At 37.6% G+C, this 19,096-nt stretch overlaps 1 protein-coding gene across 1 annotated transcript in view; it reads left to right on the forward strand.

The window, feature by feature from the left end:
• Positions 1 to 19,096, forward strand: part of afg2a (AAA ATPase AFG2A) — a 189,792-nt gene that overhangs the window by 137,207 nt on the left and 33,489 nt on the right. The window contains exon 16 of the mRNA XM_030145122.1: positions 11,677 to 11,841. Coding sequence (XP_030000982.1) covers positions 11,677 to 11,841 — 165 coding nt within the window. The remainder of the gene's footprint in view (positions 1 to 11,676; positions 11,842 to 19,096) is intronic.

The raw sequence follows: 19,096 nt of genomic DNA on the forward strand, positions 1-19,096 counted from the left end.
ATGTTTTTACAGGGATGTGGTGTGCAGAATTCTTCAGTAGAGGATATAAATCTGTTTTAGTTGCGAGTCAATATAATGTGGAATTTGAAGGGACTGCAGCCTGTTTCTGCTCTCTGACATACAACCGCTGAGATGAAATGATATTTGAATTTTTAGAGGTTTTTCTTCACCGAGCTATTTTCTCCAGGAGTTTGGGACATTTTAAGCATCAAAGCCGCTGTCAAATTTGGATGCAGCATAATCCATCTCTGGTTCACCTCAAAAGAGTTTGCACCTTAGAAGTTTGTCTCCCATAAGGTTTGGGGGACAAATGCATAATACTTTGTTTAGATTCAGATTTTAATGAATCCCAAGTGTTGTGGGACTGGCCACATGTGCTCAATCCTCTTTTCCACCCTACAGCTAGCCAAAAATGGATATACACAGCACTCCAATGCACATTTGCAGGACTTTTTCTTGCTCCTGAGTTAGAAAGGTTCAATGACAAGAATGAATACAAGGGAAAAGTGTGATTTTTACCTTTTAAGGCTTTGCATGGCTTTCATGGCACCTCAATATGTTTCTGACATGCTTTTTAGCTTCGAAACAGCTACAACGCTCAAGTCATCTGGTTATTACCAGTGCTATGCAAGTTACTTCCAAACTGTAATCCATTACAGATTACTTCTTACTGTTATTTAAAAGTAATTCCTTACCTTACAATATTACTGTCTCAGAATCGTAACCTACTTTTGAGTGACATAAAGAGTCTCATCATAAATGCCCCCCCAATACAAGACATAGGAGAGCCTTGGGACGCGTAAGTCTGTGCCCTGGAGTACATGTGGATGGATAGCTCAGTAAGTAACACTACGGTCTATGATGTTCAAATCCCAGCAGGAACGCTTGCCTTTTTTTCAATGTTTTACATGTTCAAACAGGGGGCATGCCACCGAGGATGCCAGCAGATAACTCCACAATAGTTAAAGAATTGTAATTAGTCATGGAAACGTTTGCTTACCTTGTCATTGCTGATCACAGGGATCATGCTAACTAGCTTCTTTTTACTTTTTGTCATCAATTCTTTATTTATTTTCATTGTGCATCTCCAAAAGTACAATACAAAAAAAGAAAGAAATTCACATTTTATGATACAGGATTTTGTGGCACACAAAGTATAACTCCCCCCCGAACCAACTGTGACCACCATACCAACCCAACCTGGATCTCAAAATACGAGAACCACTAATAAAAACAAATACACGTATATACAGGGTGGGGAAGCAAAATTTACAATGAACATTTAGTTGTTTTTTCTCAGCAGGCACTACGTCAAATGTTTTGAAACCAAACATATTGATGTCATAATCATACCTAACACTATTATCCATACCTTTTCAGAAACTTTTGCCCATATGAGTAATCAGGAAAGCAAACGTCAAAGAGTGTGTGATTTGCTGAATGCACTCGTCACACCAAAGGAGATTTCAAAAATAGTTGGAGTGTCCATAAAGACTGTTTATAATGGAAAGAAGAGAATGACTATGAGCAAAACTATTACGAGAAAGTCTGGAAGATACTATTAAAGAAGAATGGGAGAAGTTGTCACCCGAATATCTGAGGAACACTTGCGCAAGTTTCAGGAAGCGTGTGAAGGCAGTTATTGAGAAAGAAGGAGGACACATAGAATAAAAACATTTTCTATTATGTCAATTTTCTTGTGGCAAATAAATTCTCATGACTTTCAATAAACTAATTGGTCATACACTGTCTTTCAATCCCTGCCTCAAAATATTGTAAATTTTGCTTCCCCACCCTGTAGATGAAAGACAATATAATTTACAGATATAAACAGATAGGTGATCAGGATAGACTAACTAGCTTCTTGAAAGCAGGGTTAGGGTTAGTCATGAGCCTTCTGCCGTCTTCACCCAGTGGCTGAACACCAACAGGAAATAGAACTTTCCTGCCGCATTTTTGATTCCTTAAGGTCTCACGGTCTTGCGGTTTTTGTTTTGTTTTTTTTATTTGAGCAATTAAATTATGGGTGAAAAGTGTGTTGTAACGCATGCGCTATAGAACATGTACCGAGTAAAATATTACTGAAAATTGATTAGTAATGCCTTACACCTGGGGTACCGTTAAGGGGGGGGGGGGGGGGGGGTAAACATGACAAATTCATGGGGCCCAGCATTTGTGGGGGGGCCCATAGAGCAGTGGAAGGGGTTCAGTGGATACAGGTTAGAAGTTGTGAATATTTCGTAAAAGGTCCAGTGTATAAGAGAGGCATAGAAGTCGAGAGTCAGACGTTGAAAGCATGTAAAGTTTCATTTTTGTTTTACACTAGCATAAGTTACGCTAGTTATGGATCACACCCCCATGTATATACCCCCTCCCCACTCAGACAGATCGACAAGATACTGAATTTTATGAAGGGTCCACAATGTTTACCTTTCATGGTGGCCAGAATTGGTAGTGGCGCACCAACCTTACACTACTGCATTAGAGCAAAAAGTAATCTGTTACTGTAATACATTACTTTTGTAAGACATTACTCCCAACACTGGTTATTACCAAGGTGTCTGTGAATGCTCACGATATGGCCTTTAGGTTTTATGCTCCAAGCCATCGTCTTCCGCTGGTCTTTTACTTTATTAGCTCTTTTGAATTCACTTGTTCATTTATATGTTTTGTTGATTGGTTTTCTGTAGTTTTCTCAGGCTACACCTTGTACCTCACACTTTGTGCAGCATATTTTGCTTCCATCTAGAATGGATTACACTACATAAATAAAGTTTGGCTTGCTTGCTTTTGTACCACACATGCTTGCAGTGTTGTTAGTATAAGAAGCAATTATGTAACACTCTGGCTATTTACATCTCACTTCCACAAAGACAAAAGGCAGCAAAAAAAAAAACAAAACATCTGTCGGTTCTGCAGGTGAAATGCGATGCAAGCACCTTCTTGCTTCACGTTCTTTTATAAATTGCAGTTTATGTGTTGAATGGTTTTTGTGTGTGTATACGTATATACTGGGTCTATATCAGGTGTTGTAAGCAGTCATATTATGTAGTGGAAGCTGTAATTAAAAACACAATGAACAGGAAGTATGTTCAAATCGTTGTCTGGCTGAATGTTATGGAATCACCTAGATTGCACTTTAGGTGGTAAATAGAAGACGAGAAAGGAAAATAATAGCGTGTTTGAAGTGTGCATTTCACAGGTGTTACACAGGAAAAAACAAACGTCAAAACAAGTGCCTGGATTTAAGCTTTTACTGTTTTCTCTACACCTTTGTCCTTCATATTAAGCCTCCTTAAGCACGTACCTAACAGGTCATAACTTTGTCATCCATCCATCCATCATATCTGACCTTCGAGCAGCCATTTCCTCTGATTTTCTGCTTTTCGGACTATTTGAACCACCAGACTGTTGACTGTTGTTCACCTGCAAATGTCAACATTTCCTGGCCTCAGTCAGTACTTAGTATTAATTTCCCAAAAACAAAATCAAGAACATTCTGACCTCTTTGTGATCTTTTGGTTCCTATTGTGCTTGTGCATGTTTTGTTTGGTGTGTGATGTGCATAAAGTCAGGGTGGCCCATCTTACAGTCAGTATGACTCACCACGGCCTCTGAGGATTGTGGACTGACAGGTTAGGAAACCACATACAACAAATGCCTTAAGGCAGGGAACAAAGTCAACTCATGTCTCCCCAGGCAAGGCACTTATTGAGCCAGACACCCCGCACATTGGAAAATGCACCAACAAAAACAGCTCTAAACGAAAAGAGAGATTTTAGCAGCTGTGCAGGGATGAAGTTAGTCATCGTGTTCAGTGTAACGGACCAAATCCTTCCTATCGTTTTTCATTTGATCTGAAGAGAGCGTGAGTCACCGTAGACCTGATCTCAACTCCGCTGCACTCTAAGCACTGTCTAAACTTCCATCTAAGAATAAGACACCTGAGTTGCGTGGGCATCCGTTTGTAAACAGTTTGTAGCTGAGAGCAGGTCAGATTGAAGCTGGCCAAGAATGCACTCAGCACCAACACTCCAAGGAGAAGATTCCCGGCATTCCTCACTGGTTAGGGAGAGGTACCGGCCTTCGCAGATAGGAAGTCGTCTGTCATTAGGGGGTAATCACTTCTTGAGGAGGATTGCAATGCCTGGAATGATTACTGTTGTTATCGGTGGTGAAACTTGGCGCAGAGAGCGGATGAGATTTTTTTTTTTTTTTTTCCTCTCTTCTTCTGTCTCTCTGTTTTCTCTCGTTGTGTGTTTTGATCAGCTTGACTGATTCAGTGTAGACCCCACTTGTTTTTCAAAGCTTTCTCACCATTGCATTGTGTGTAGTTTTGCCTTGCAGTGCACAGTTTTTGCGGAATATAAATGGCTCGGTGTTGACTTAAAGCCAGTTGGTATTTCTTACCTAGGGGCATTTCTAATTACTAATGGCTCTTGTGTAATGATGCCTATCATGTGCAACAAGGTGGATGCAATCCGTCATGCAGACTCGTGTAAGAAAAACACATAATTAATCCAGCTGCATTTTGCTGCTGGTGCTTTGCTGTCTCCCACGCCTCTTATCTGTGTTTGTTTGTAGGGTTTTAGCCCTGTAGTCCTTTTAAAGTGGCTTGTTTCTTGCTCTTGCTCTTTTTCGTCCTCTCCTCTGAATTCCCTTCCTTCCTTTCCTCCCTCCTTTTCCCCTTGCCTTCTGCCAGTCGTGCCAAAACTTCAGGTGGAATGATGCCGTTACGAAAAGAGCCCGTCAACGCTTGCCCGACATGCCAAGCCAAGTATTTGTCTTTCGGGGGTCCCCCTTTACCTCCTCCTTTTCTATACCCCCCCCATCCTTCTCCTCCACCTCTCCCACCCCCACCTCTGGATCCTTGAGAACAGGAAGTGTATCTTGTTAAGTGATGGATGGGCCCCCTGCTCTTGCTGAGAGGAAAGAAAAAAAGCCTTTCTTTCCCTCCAGGGCAGTCAGATGAGTTTAGCAGTCTCAAAGCTGAGGGTCGGCTCTGCTTTTTGGGAGTGCCTTGGAACCCTTGGAGCCTGAGTGCCTGAAAGCTATGGGCACTCCTCCATAATGTGTGCGGAGAGAATTAAAGGCTGATAAAGTGGCGGGTGGCTACTTTGCACCGGAAAAAAGCAAAAAAAAAAAGTGCACAATTTGTGCTGAATCTCCAAAACTGTGCGTTTTATGCGTGCTTACATGAACACTTGCCGACGTGTATTTGTTTGTCATTGTGAGCGTCTGTGTGTGTTATTAAGCCGAGGGTCAGCAGGTTTGTGTTGGCATGCAGCCGCCAGATACTTCCTAAGGAGACTAACTCAGGAAGTGTCCCTGGCACGTCCTCTGTATAGTGGAATATTCACTGCTGCTACTGGCTCAACCTGCTGTGACAAATTAAACTGCAGACTGCAATGCAGAGTTATTATAGTTGTGAAATTACCATTAGTTTTATGAGCGCACAAGTAGTTTTAGTGTTATTTTTAAGGAACTGAGAAGTTATAGTCCAGTTTTTTGGGGTTTTTTTTTAGTTGTAGCATTAGTTTTACATTTTCAGGTATAAGGAAATGTATGTAATATGTTAAAGGCTTTGTTTATTATGAGTCCACTTTATGCAAAGCAGTGTTCAACTGCACCATGTTTTAACAATATGGAAATGCAAATGAAGGTGGAAAAAACAAAGCTAGCACATCTGCAGATCTACTTTTTGTTTGTCTTACCTGTGCCTCCTCCTGTGATGTGATCACACCCATTTATTTGTTGATACATCTCGTAGAAGTATTACGTGAGTACCAACCGATTTTCATGAAACTGGGCGGAGGGATGAGGCATGGGCAAAGAGCATACACTCTAAATTTTGAAGCAGTGTTTTTCTTTAATACTTGTTTCTGATGAGACTAAATGATTAAAGAACATTTCAGGTAAAGGTTGTAGTAATGTGAACTGATGCATCTTGGCTGATAGAATTGCTCATGGCTGGTTTTAGCTCATAAGGTCATTTAGAGTTTTTTTTTGTTTGTTTGTTTTTGGGGTTTTTTTTTTACACTATTTAGGGGCTGTACCTCAAAGTGCTGTTATTATCAGCTCTTCCTCTGGTGAAGACCCGTCTACATAATGTTCATGTTTGCTTATTGGAGTCGACACTCCACTAAACAGCAGATTCGGTCTACAACAGATCTAGCACTGTTTTATTAATACCAGGAATGAAACTGGAGTAAATAACATCCTTACAATCCTCCATCATAGTTTAATATGCTTCATATTATATCCAGCCACAAAAGAAGCCTGAAAACACAGCAGTTAGAACCAAAGTACAAAGAGTCATTCCTATGGAAACAATTAAGCATCTGATTCCAGAAGTAGTTTGGTCTGAAATGCCATGTTTGCAGAATGTTCCTTACCTGCACTGCAAATTAAATATCCAAACCTCTTTGCTCTGAACTGGGTCTACCAGTGGGAGCCATATACTGACAGAAAACTGCACACTGGGGCTGTTTTTTTTTTTTCTTTTTTTCCACGCATCATTATTTTTTATTGTTTATGTTGCACAGAGCATGAATATTATGCAGTGAAAAAGCAACATTTTAGTATTTTGGAACAAGGACATTTTTTTCTGGATAACTAATGTGATACAGACGTCAGGTGAGAACAATGACGCACCAGGATCTGTTCATTTGTAGCCTTAATATTTAGTATAAAAGACACAGATGATAAGAATAATAAAGTTAATGACACAGGAGGAGCAGCATCATTAAACAACTAGAGCACTGGTGTCAAACATGCAGCCCGAGGGCCAAAACTGGCCCACCAAAGGTTCTGATCTTGCCTGCAAGATGAATTTTCAAGTAAAATAATAGCATAATAACTTATAAATGATGACTCCAAATATTCTTCTTGGTTTAAAGTGAAAAAAAATATATTACATTTTGCATATAAATAATGACAACCTCAAATTTTTCTGATTGTTTTAGTTCAAAAAAATTATTTAGAGTTGTGGAAAAGTTTGTAATTGTCATTATGCATCAGCTATCGTGCTATTATTTTACTGGTCCGGCACAGTTGAGACCAAACTAGGTCAAATATTGCCCCGGATAGTAGTCATTTTTCCATTGACCCTCAAATTGCACAAATATAACTTGCGCATAAAAAATTTACCCAATGAAAAAATGTCAATTTCACCAAAACTCTTGTTTTTTGATTTAACATTTTTTGCCCTGGCAAGAGGTGGTTTTTCGGGCGTAGCGAAATTGGTGTATCACTCAAAACTGCAATGGAAAGACGTTTTTCCGCAACTAGAGTCACTTGAACCACAAAAATGGATGTCGACGGACATTACAACAAGCAAAGAAGAAGAGTTTTAACAGAAACACGGCGCCGTATGTGTGGACACACCAGGAAACTGAATCATTTTTTAATATAGTACGGGATAGAGGGGTAATATACAATAATCATGAATATATCTGTAAAACAACACAGTATGTATGTTTGTCACCATGTTTATGGAATGACTTCTCGTGTCATTTTGCGATAATAAATAAACAAATCATTGAATTTGTGATTTAATGGAAAAATCGAAATTATGCACTCCTTTTTTTTCGACATTTAGTCAGTATCGGTAAAGTTTTGTGCAGATGTCCAATGGAAAAGCGATTAATGAGGTTCAGTAACATAATATGCATCACGTACAGTTTGCACCATGTGGGTCTTTTACCTGGATATTGGACGTAGACCCAGAGGAGTAGAGGACCAGAGGATTAGATGGATGGAGATGCAAAGGCTGAACAAGAAATGGAAGAAAACAAGGGTGGTCTAATAATTTTTTCCGCGACTGTAGATTCAGAAAAATAAGGTGCATGTGTTGCATGTTAGGTGCATGTTATTTGCCATGCCCGCATTGTGTGAAGGCCTTTATAAAGTATATGAAAACTAACCACAGAATTAGAATCAGAATTTAACTGAAACCAGCTGACAGACGTGAAAACAATGGGTGTGATTTATGTTTACTTTGTGATTTTAATAAGATTGAGGAACAAATAGAAGGATGGACTGTTGGTGTTGGTGGAAAGTCGTCAGTTGCTGGTGTCTATGTCGTTTTAATGTTTTACAAAACTGTCATTTGAATAGAATAGAATAGAATAGAATAGAATAGAATAGAATAGAATAGAATAGAATAGAATAGAATAGAATAGAATAGAATAGGCTCGGTAGGTATATGCATTCCAATCTGAGCCATGTCAATGTCCCTATTTTATTGGCATTTTTGTTTTTATTTCATTTCATTTCACAATATTACATTTTCCTGTTGGCTTTCTTCAACTACAGTAACCCCGCTGTTATGCACACAGCATCCATCTCCTACCGTCATATACATCTACATCATAATAACCATGACGTCAAACTTTCATATGCTGCTTTGTTGTCTTGCCAGTCTTATCAACTTTTCCCAAGGCTGGAACCATCATGAGTCAAATTTTCAGCCTCATCCTTCAAACATACCATCCATCTATCTCTCAGTGGGTCTGTTCAGCCGCCACCATTTCCTGACTTTGAATCACGCTGACGCTTTTACCTATTTATCCATATTTAACAGCAGTTCGTCTTCCACAGCCGGACTCTCTTCTGCAGACGAGTGGAAGAATCCAGAGACCTGAAAAACAAGAACATTTCCTCTCATGATCCATTGCTCCTTTGTCGGCCATGGCTCTGTTGTGGTTACCTCAGGGTAGCTACTAATGTTTGTCTCCAGTTTCCATCCTCTCATGTTCCATACTCATGCACAGGAACACAAAAAAGCAACAGATAAAAGGCAGGAAAACTGTCCATCGCCCCAGTAAACGGGAATTGGTTATCCAGAGGAGAAATAAAGACAACTATAAAAAACACTCTTAAAATTGCATCCGGCACACTTTGCAAACAGATGGACATAAAATGTAAAACAGCGAGACCATTTGATGGTTTTCATCAAAGCGAAGTACAATTATTTTTTCATTATGTTGAGATTGTCTGTTATTTCTTCACTACTTCACTCATTTCAGTGCATTTTGGATTATTGCAGCAATACTTTTAATTGTCACTACAGTTTGAGTAAAATAATATTTCCTTAATTTTCCTTTGCACATGGATCCATAAGGGATTTGGTGACATGAATTTCTCCATTTACAGATGTCCAGGAGATTATGCACTGCAAAAATCAAAATCTTACCAAGTGTATTTTTCCTCATTTCTTGTCAAAATATCTCATCACACTTAAATTAACACATAATCACCTAAAGAGTAACTTTTCAGTGAGATATAAGAACTTATTTTTAGACAATAGATCTTGAAAATCTTATTTCAAGAAATCATCCCAAGATAATTTTGACTTGTTCCATTGGCAGATGTTTTTTTGCTTAATTCAAGATTTTTTTTTGGGTTAATTCAAGCAAAACAATCTTCCAATGGAACAAGCAAAAATCCTCTTGGTAAGATTTTGATTTTGTCCAGTGTGGATGTTTATGTGCAACAGACGCTAACTTACATTCAAACTTGTATACATCAAGTAAACAGGATGACCACCTTACAATCTTTATGAGTCCTTTAAAAAAGTCTTAAAATGTACAATAATATTAATAATATGCGCTAAATGATCTTTTCGGTTTCTGTTTTTAGAATAAAAATCGGATCTAGATTGTTTTTTAACATCAAATCATCAGTTGTATCTAGAGCTGCAACCGATTAATCTACTCAAAGTGATCCAAAAAAATCATTCAACCACAATTCTCCTGAATCAAAGCTTTGTTTCTTTCATTTTTCTGCTGTTAAACATTGGTTCCACTCTTGTGTTTCACACAGACGCTTATTGTGACACACAAAGAAACTTCAATTCAGGAAAACTGTAATAGAGTATCTCCCTTCAGTCAATTCGAGTCAATTAATCGAATCGGGACTTTTTGCATTGACTTAAAGCACCTACTCGATTAATCGGTTGCAGCTCTAGTTGTATCTTTATTATTTTTATATTTTAGTTGTTTTTGAGAATTTGTTATTACTTTAAACAAGAGGAAAGGACTTCAGCTCCAAAATAAAGCAAATGATGACATATCTTAAAGTTGTAAAACCGCTGAAGGCCAATGGGGTTGGCTACAAAAAGCCAGACTTCCACTGGACTCCAAACATACTAATGCACTGAGTCTATAAATGGAGTCATTCCAGTTTCATTCTTTTTATTTGGAACCTCTAATAAATGATCTGGTATTCATCTTAAGTTTTTTACTCCATTAATCAGAACTTTCATCAAATATAATCCTTAATGTTTGATGTGTGCAGAGTTTCTTTTTATTTAATAAAACACATTTTTTCCTGAAAGGCACCTCAGTTGTAGTTGTGGTTCATAGGTTCCATGAGTGAGACTGTAAAATGACCGTACTATATTATGGTTTATAAAGTTTGCTGTTTTATTGTTAGTAAGTTAGCATTTAGCTCACTTCTGACTTGATTCTCATCTGTCCAAATATGGTCACTTATGCCTTCAAACACCAATTTGGCAACAACCAAATTGCAAAAAAGAGCAGCTCAGAAACCAGTGGGTGACAACATACATCCTCTGTCCACTAATTATATACATTCTATGCTACAGATACACCTCATTTCTTTCTTAACTTTGTAAAGTCAACATTTCATGTGGGTTTTGCCAGATTTTGATGGACATTTACATACATTACAGTCTGCAGTTTAATTTGTCACATTTACTTGCAACTTGATGGGTTTTGTCAGCTGTCTAATTACTTCTAAAGCTGAACATTTGGTTATTTAGGAGGACTAAGGAGGTTTAGGAGATACATGGTATGAGCAGAGGAGCTGGGCCTGCAGTGTGATGACTATGTAAACAACAGTTCAAAGGCTGCTGGTCTGGTCCTTCCAGCCTTCACTGATCACTACTGACGTGACCTCCTGCATGGCTTGCGTCTGCGTGTGTCTCCTGCCGGACGGGGTTTAGCCCCACTGTGTCCCGTCTGGACCAAAGCCAGGGGCTCCAGTGTCTTTACAACCAGGCTTCACTGAGTCCTGAAGAACAACAATGAAACTGTCAGATCTGGTTGTTTTTCTATTGATTCTTCTATTCTGCGTCAGTGCTGGAATTAAAAGTTGGTGCATGGCGGGTGAAATGGATTTTTTTTTTTTTTTTTTTAATTTTCAAGTCGTGCTGGTCTTTGGGCTGGCTGGTCAAATGGATTTACAACCCAAACCAAACAGTCCCATACCATCACACAGCTTGTCACAGCTCGGCTGAGGACAGCAAGTGGAGACAGGGCGTATTTGTCTGTCCGTCTGCCTGTCTGTGTCTGAGAGGCGCCTGCCACTTAATGACGTCTGACAGGCGAGACAGCAGAGGCTTTGGGTGTTCAAGGACTGTTTTGGGGTCACAGAGATGTGATCTGTAGGAAGTGGAAGGTCTATCAGATAACGTCAACGTTGTCTCCACACTTACTGCTAGAAGTGGAAAACTTAAATTTCACAGTTTGTTTTTTACGCACTTTTTTCAAGAGGCATTAAATCAATTTTTTTCATTGTTGAATCTATGTATTTCCAGCATTTTTTAAATCTGTTATTCAATACTGATTTGTACTCCTCAACTGGGAGACTTGTGTTGAATATTTTCTCGAATATAATCATTAATGAAGCTGTTTGTCTTGTATCACACAGGCTCTGATGCGTCCAGGTCGCCTTGACCGAATTGTCTACGTGCCTCTTCCAGATGCTCCAACCCGGCGGGAAATATTTTCCCTTCAGTTCCGTAACATGCCTGTGGCTGCAAATGTATCCCTCGACGACCTGGTGTCTCAGACCGACAAATATTCTGGAGCAGAGGTGAGTTACATTTACAAGTAACCGTACCCGTGTGAAATCATCTCTCTGTCCCGTGGCATATATTTTAAGATTAGTCTGAATCGTAAAAAAGAATTAAGCCTGTAAGTTTTTTTTTTCTCTTACTAGCATCTTGGGATAATCACATTACAAAAGAGAATGCAAAGGTGTGCACGTCCAGACTGAAGTATGCAGGTGCACGCCAAAAGGTTGTAAAAACAGATCTCTGCCTCCAAGGTCGTCATTTATATATATATATATATATATATATATATATATATATATATATATATATATATATATATATATATATATATATATGTATATATATGTACATATATATATATATATATATATATATATATATATATATATATATATGTGTATATATATATATGTATGTATGTGTATATATATATATATATGTATATATATGTATGTATGTATATATATATATATATGTATGTATATATATATATATATATATATGTATGTATGTATGTATATGTATATACTTTTTTTTGCAATTTTTATTTATCTCTCATTTTTCATTAGTATAATACAATCCAATCTCCTCAGATTGAGTCACAGGAAAAGAAAAAAAAAAGAACAGAAAACAAACAAATGAACAGAACAGCTTGTGTTTGTGTCAAAATATGTTTAGGTCCCTTAATAGACACATTTTTCCCTGAATGTCAGCCATTTTCCGTAGTTTTTTATATAGAGATTTTCTTTCAACTTCAGTTTATATGTCAGATGTTCCATGACATGTGTATCATCTATGATTGAAAGCCATTGTTTGTAAGACAGAGCATCAGTCTTAAACCAGTTCTTTGTTATGGCCTTCTTCCTCGGCCACCAGGAGGATCTTGACAAGACGTCGATCTCCTTTAGGCACAGTTTCTTGTCTGAGGTAAAGAACAAGAGAAGAATTTAGAGTCATTTTTTATTTTAATATTGTCTGTTTTATCTGCAACATTTCAGCCAAAAACATCATTAAAATTAGAATAGAATAGAATAGAATAGAATAGAATAGAATAGAATAGAATAGAATAGAATAGAATAGAATAGGCTTTATTGTTATTACACAGGTTGTGCAATGAAATTACAGGTGGTCTCTGCCAGCGACAGTCCACTGTACGACACAGTAAAATACAGATATATGTCTAAAAAAAAAACCTATAAAAGTGGGCTATAGAAATATAAGAAGATCTTTAGGAAAGTCGCACCTGATGAAAATCTGTTGTTGTTGTTGTTTCCCACATAAGAAGATATTATAAAATTAAATTATCCATCAGTAGCGCTACAGTGTGTAGACAGATATTTGTGGTAACAGTCATTTTACATCTGAAATCATTTTCTCAGAGTTGGTTTCAGCTTGAGTAATACTAACAAAATATACATTTAGTAAGAAATATAAAACCCCCATTTGCACATCCCACCCTTTTACTTTAATGAAAAGTTCTTCCCTGTATTATTGTTTTACCATAAAAAGCTTTAACAGTCTGCATCTGTGTCTCCAGAGAATCAAATCAGGAACTGAGGGGATCAATGCTTTCCACAAATATGTCCCATTTTTGTTGAATTGTGAAGGAAGATCCTCATCCACTCTCCACCCTTCACTGTCCAGTATTTTATCATCCCAGTGGACATATAAAGTGACCTGAGCTCATAAGCCTATGTCTTCCACATCTCCCTGTAATTCCTTCATCGAATTGCGTTGCGTTGCAGAGAGATGTTACTGTGCTTTTCCATGATGTGTGTGTTGTGTCTGCACTATGTCACGGAGCGCCCTCGTGATCTCACGCTGCACTGGGAGTAATCGTACAAACACTTCTTTGTGTGACAGATTTGTCTCAGAGCGTTTGTCTGCCGCGTGATTCACATTGTCCTGAGGAACAGCAGTCTCCAAGACACAGAAACTAAGAAATAGTGCACGAAAAGACCACATTATCTGCACTATATGCACATTTTTTTCTTGCACTTTATTCTGCTGCTGCATTGACTGTTGAATTTCCCCATTGTGGGATCAATTAAGTCTAATCTAATCTAATCATGTCTAATGTCCAGTAGATGTAACTGAGTACTTTTACTCATGTACTGTACTTAACCTTTAAAGACAGAACTAGCCCCCAGCGACCAAAAGCATCAACTGATATAAAATGTTTAAAAACCTCTGATCCGCTAATCCTATCAATACATATAAATAATTCAGGTAAAATGCAGTTTCTTAGCTTTTCATGGTCGTCACATATGACCCATTTGGACGTTCAGAGACGTTCTTCTGCAACATTGTGTAGTTTCACATATGACAGTGGTTGCAGAGGCTTTTCTTATGTTCAGTTAATGATATATTTTTGCTCAAATAGTCACTTTTGCTTCAGTTTTCTCTGTTTTTATATAATCTTTGAATTTACTCTGAGGTTTTATGAACATTAATGTGATCAGTGAATTCAGTGTATGAAGTACTTGATTTTCATAGAAAAATGTAAAATGCAGAGGAAAATTTGACAATAACTGGTAATAAATCACTTAAGACAGGTTAAATGTAGAGAAAAAATCATTTGCAAGTTGCCACAAAAGTAATTATAGGTCTGTAAGCCCACAAAACAACACGATAGTCGGTCGAGGAGGTTCAAACATTTCTGTCCTTGGTGGCTGATGGAAAGATTAATGTGAGCTTGACGGGGCAACACAACAACCGAGTTTATCATCAACTCTCTGAGCAGACGTCACGAAAGTTACGCACAACATTGCTATGACGTCCAGGTACTCTAAAGTTGGTAGTATCCTGTAATGGATACTGTTGATGTAAGAACTGAAATGATTTTGGTTATTATCAAGAAAATATGGAAAATGAATAGATATCAGCTCTGAAATTAAACTCTTATGAGCTATTTTTGTTGTCATCATTATATTTGTCCAAACAAATGTACCTTTAGTTGTACCAGGCATTAAAATGAACAAGAAATTGAAGAAAACAAGGAGTGGTCTAATAATTTTTTCTGCGACTGCACATCATTCAACACAAATGAAAACATTCCCGTAAAATGCAGCATATGTTTCTGTCTGAATGTAAATGTTTCCCGTATATTTACACTTCAAGAGGTTGCGAACATGATAGAAATATCCTGCTGTTCTTCTGACGGGCTCAGAAAACAGGCGTTTTTAAACAGTTCAGATGCTTGCGTGCCTTGGCAAGCTGCAAATACACAGATTTCATTGTTGTCCCACTCATGCCTTCTGTGTGACATGTTTGTGAGTTCTGCAGAGCACAGAAGAATCTGTGATGTGTTGTTTTCTGTCATTGGTTTGCCTGGGGAGGCAGGTTGGTTTTGATGTAGCAGATCCTTTCCCATCATAGATCTCTTTTTGTTGTCTGTCTGCGCTCATCTTGCAGGTTTTGTTGGGACAGTTGTAACGCATCCAAAATCTGAACAAAGCTGAGTGGGGCGGCAACTTAAATTCACTTGTGTATTTGACATGTTGACACACAAACCTGAACTTAAAACTACACAACTGCACCCTGCTTGACCTGATTGTAGTGAATTTAATTCAGCTCGATCCCAGTTGTGGGTCACAACTCGGTCACTAGGTTTGAGATGATCCAGAAGACCTAGTTTTAAGTGAACGCAAAATGGTCAGTGTTTATCAGTATGAGGATAAGAATCTGACAGCAGCTGGATCATTTAGATGGTCAACAGATCCTGTATTTCTCTCTTGTATCATCTTTTTGCATGTATACTCATATTCCACTATTATTCCATATATATATATACAATATTCTGAATGTAATATATAATATAAGCAGCATATTCCAAATGGGGCCTTTTTCTATTTTTTATTTCAGTATTCAAGATTCAAGAATGTTTATTGTCATTATGTGCACATAACGAAATCGTGCGTAGAGGTAGTTCTTGGTTAGATAAAAGATAGATAGATAGATAGATAGATAGATAGATAGATAGATAGATAGATAGATAGATAGATAGATAGATAGATAGATAGATAGATAGATAGATAGATAGATAGATAGATAGATAGATAGATAGATAGATAGATAGATAGATAGATAAAACAGGGTTTCTGCAGGTCATTAAAAAGCATTAAATCGATTTTGTGAAAATTAAGCCCTTAAATGACATTAAAAAGTATTCGATTTGATGTCCAGAGGCATTAAATTACATCAAATACACTTGATGGAGAAAAAAAAAGCATTGTTATTCACGCCTTACTTTGGTTATATAAACATTTAATCATTTTGATCTGAAGTATAGTGTGATGATTGACAGGTGGAACCCTTTTATTGGCTATTGTTTATGGCTGATACATGAAGTCACAACACCAGATGCTTGGAATGCAACGTGCTGTGAGCGTGCTCATGCTGTGGTCAGAGAGCGGAGGGAATATTAGCAAATGTCGAAAAAATGGGAAAATGTAAGTTTCAGCAGAAGTGATTGGAGGAGGAACTATTCAGAACCTGGTTAAAGCCTGTCGAAGGTAAACTGACATAAAACTATATATAAAACTGTATCTGCAGTTGGACATGGGCATTAAATCTGTTTAAAGTGGCATTGAAAAGCATTAAATTAGATTTGGTGACACCTGCAGAAACCCAAAATAAACACTCAAGAATGTGTATGTCAAGACTATGTACATTATTTATAGAAAAAAATGTAAAACACAGTATGTATAGTCCGGTGCAGTAAATAGCATGCACAGTAAGAATGCAATTGTGTGCAATATTGTGTGCAAATAAGATAGCAGATGTGCAAATGAAGTGCAGTGAATCACAGTCCCAGAGAGGTTAGTTATTAGTTATTTTCTATTGACTCTGAAGAGTAATAATCAAAATGTGAGCACGTACTCATTCTAGTTTTAGGAGCATTATCTGGACATTTATACTTACAGAATATCATCTACCTTGTAGTTTTTACAGCAGTTTGGGACATGTGGCCTCTTATCTGAAGCTGAGTTCAATTCAATTAATAGTTTTTCTGCTAAAGTGTTAACAAGCAAACAAACCGAACCAAAAACAATATCCTTTGCCTCCTTTCGGGGGGTGGGGTAATAAAAAAACAGGAAGTAACATCAGTAACAGCATTGGCTATCTGGAAAAATGTCACATTAAATATTGTTATTGGTATCAGTTAAAAATTTGCAATCAGAACATCCTTTAAAAAATATAATAAAACTTGTAAAAACCTGTGGATTATAATTGATTGTGTTGCTGAATAAACACATGACATACACACACACAGTCTAAAGAGTCTAAAGCGGAGTTTTAACATATTTAATGCAGTTTTGCACAGTGATTGTTATTTTTAATTGATGATGGCTGAACATAAGTGGAAATGTTTGACTAGAACTACCTTGACCGGGAACATAACCCTGCATTCAAACCTGTTATCAGCTGTACAGTCAAGTCTGATCAGGAAAGCGAGGTGTCAGGGCGTTTCTGTCCTTGTTTCTTTTGACGTGAGGGCAGTGTGAGGTTATCTATAGGGCCTCCTCATATCCTGAACGTACACATATCTGCCTGATTCCTGACTAGGCAGCCCCCCTCCCAAAAGGCAGCCTAAAGCAGGCGTACACCTGGAGCAGGTATGCACTTCGAAACCAATCCTCGGCTATCGGGTGTTGTGTTTGACACCGGGGTTTCTGGTGTAGAGTCTCATCTGCGGAATGGAGTTTTGCAGTCACTTGCCATTGAGTTTCTTGAACCTCCACAAAAATTCAAAGACGTGCCACAATCAGACTGATAAGAGTTCATGAGAAGAAGAAAAGCCAAGTTACACCTGCGCACATATTGTATTTTACATACCAACGCTATAGATCAAGTTAGATTAGATGAAACTCTAAACTTTGCTGATCACAGAGGGAAAGTTTGAGAGAAAATAGGATACAGATAATAATGCACCAAAGATACTGTTGTGTTTATGGGAAAAGTACACAACAAATCAACTGGTAAATAGACAGGTAAATGTCCAAACACAGCGGATTAGACTTGATAGGACACATCTTGACTAACAGTAATTTTGGAGGATTAAACCACAGTACAAAAACCCCCCACACACCTTGTGTTATTCTTTTTTTGGTGTCTCCATGCATCTGTGTAAGAAGGTTTGCATGTGGGTGCTTCTAAGAAACTGGGTTTATTTTTATATCTGGCACTTTACCAGCTTTTTAGACCCGATAATAAAATACAAATTTAGACATATTTCCCCCCGGGATGTACCTAATGATGACCTCAGATAAATGCAACAAAATTGTACTCTTGCTCCGAGCCATCCTAAAATCAATGAATTTTTAATCAACTATTGGAGCCAAAAATAGGACCAAAATTGGGACAGGAAAAGCTTCCTAGGTGTCAGTGCATTTGATTTGGAAAATATGTCTTGAAATGGTCTTATATACCGCTAGAAATAAAGACACTGTTAAATTTGACAATCCTAGTGGTTTTTCTAATCCAGACATGTGGGTTTTTCATGAATCTCAGTCTCATTCCAGGTTTCGCGTGTAACCCATCGTGTCCTCTCGTGTTACATGCAGAACCTGCCCATTTAAACACAAATAAATCTTGAGTGATTTTGCAACAGCAGTCATTTTTGTGAAACACTCTGCCTTGCATAATTAGTTTGATTTCCAAAATGTACCCGTGAGAGATTTTTAAAAAATTCGAAAAAATAGCAGCGCATAATTTTCGGGTCCTTTTTACCATGTTACATGCAGATTTTTGTATAAAAATTATAGAACAATAATAGAAAAATATATTTTAACTGAAAAATAGTTTCTGTGTTATCTCAGTAAATATTTAATTTCAAAATAGACCCAAAGTTCTTTGTAACATTAGTCTACATCTGGTTAGAATTTTGAGCCCCCATGTCCTGTTTTCAGGGACCAGTTTCATAGAAGCACCCATGTCTTGTAGTTCGCATCATAATTAAAATCAATTTTCTCAGCTCTTTAAAGTGAGATTTATTTGACAATTGTAGATAGGTTCTTGTAATTTAGATGTAGCCGATTCAAGGATACTAGATGCATTGTCAAATCATGATTCTTGTGAGGAAACGGATAATTTCATTTGGATTTTATACCCTTGCAATGGCATTTTTTAGCGTGTCATCGTGCAATGCTGACCACTCAAAAAAGCCCCCTTGAGAGTTACTAGCTAAATTTAGTATAGTTACAAAGTGTGAACATCGCTGAGTATGGTTTTCGCAGGTTCTTATAAACTCTAGTGTCATCCAGAAATAAG

This window comes from Sphaeramia orbicularis, chromosome 10 (assembly GCF_902148855.1).
Source record: "Sphaeramia orbicularis chromosome 10, fSphaOr1.1, whole genome shotgun sequence".
Classification (NCBI taxonomy): domain Eukaryota; kingdom Metazoa; phylum Chordata; class Actinopteri; order Kurtiformes; family Apogonidae; genus Sphaeramia; species Sphaeramia orbicularis.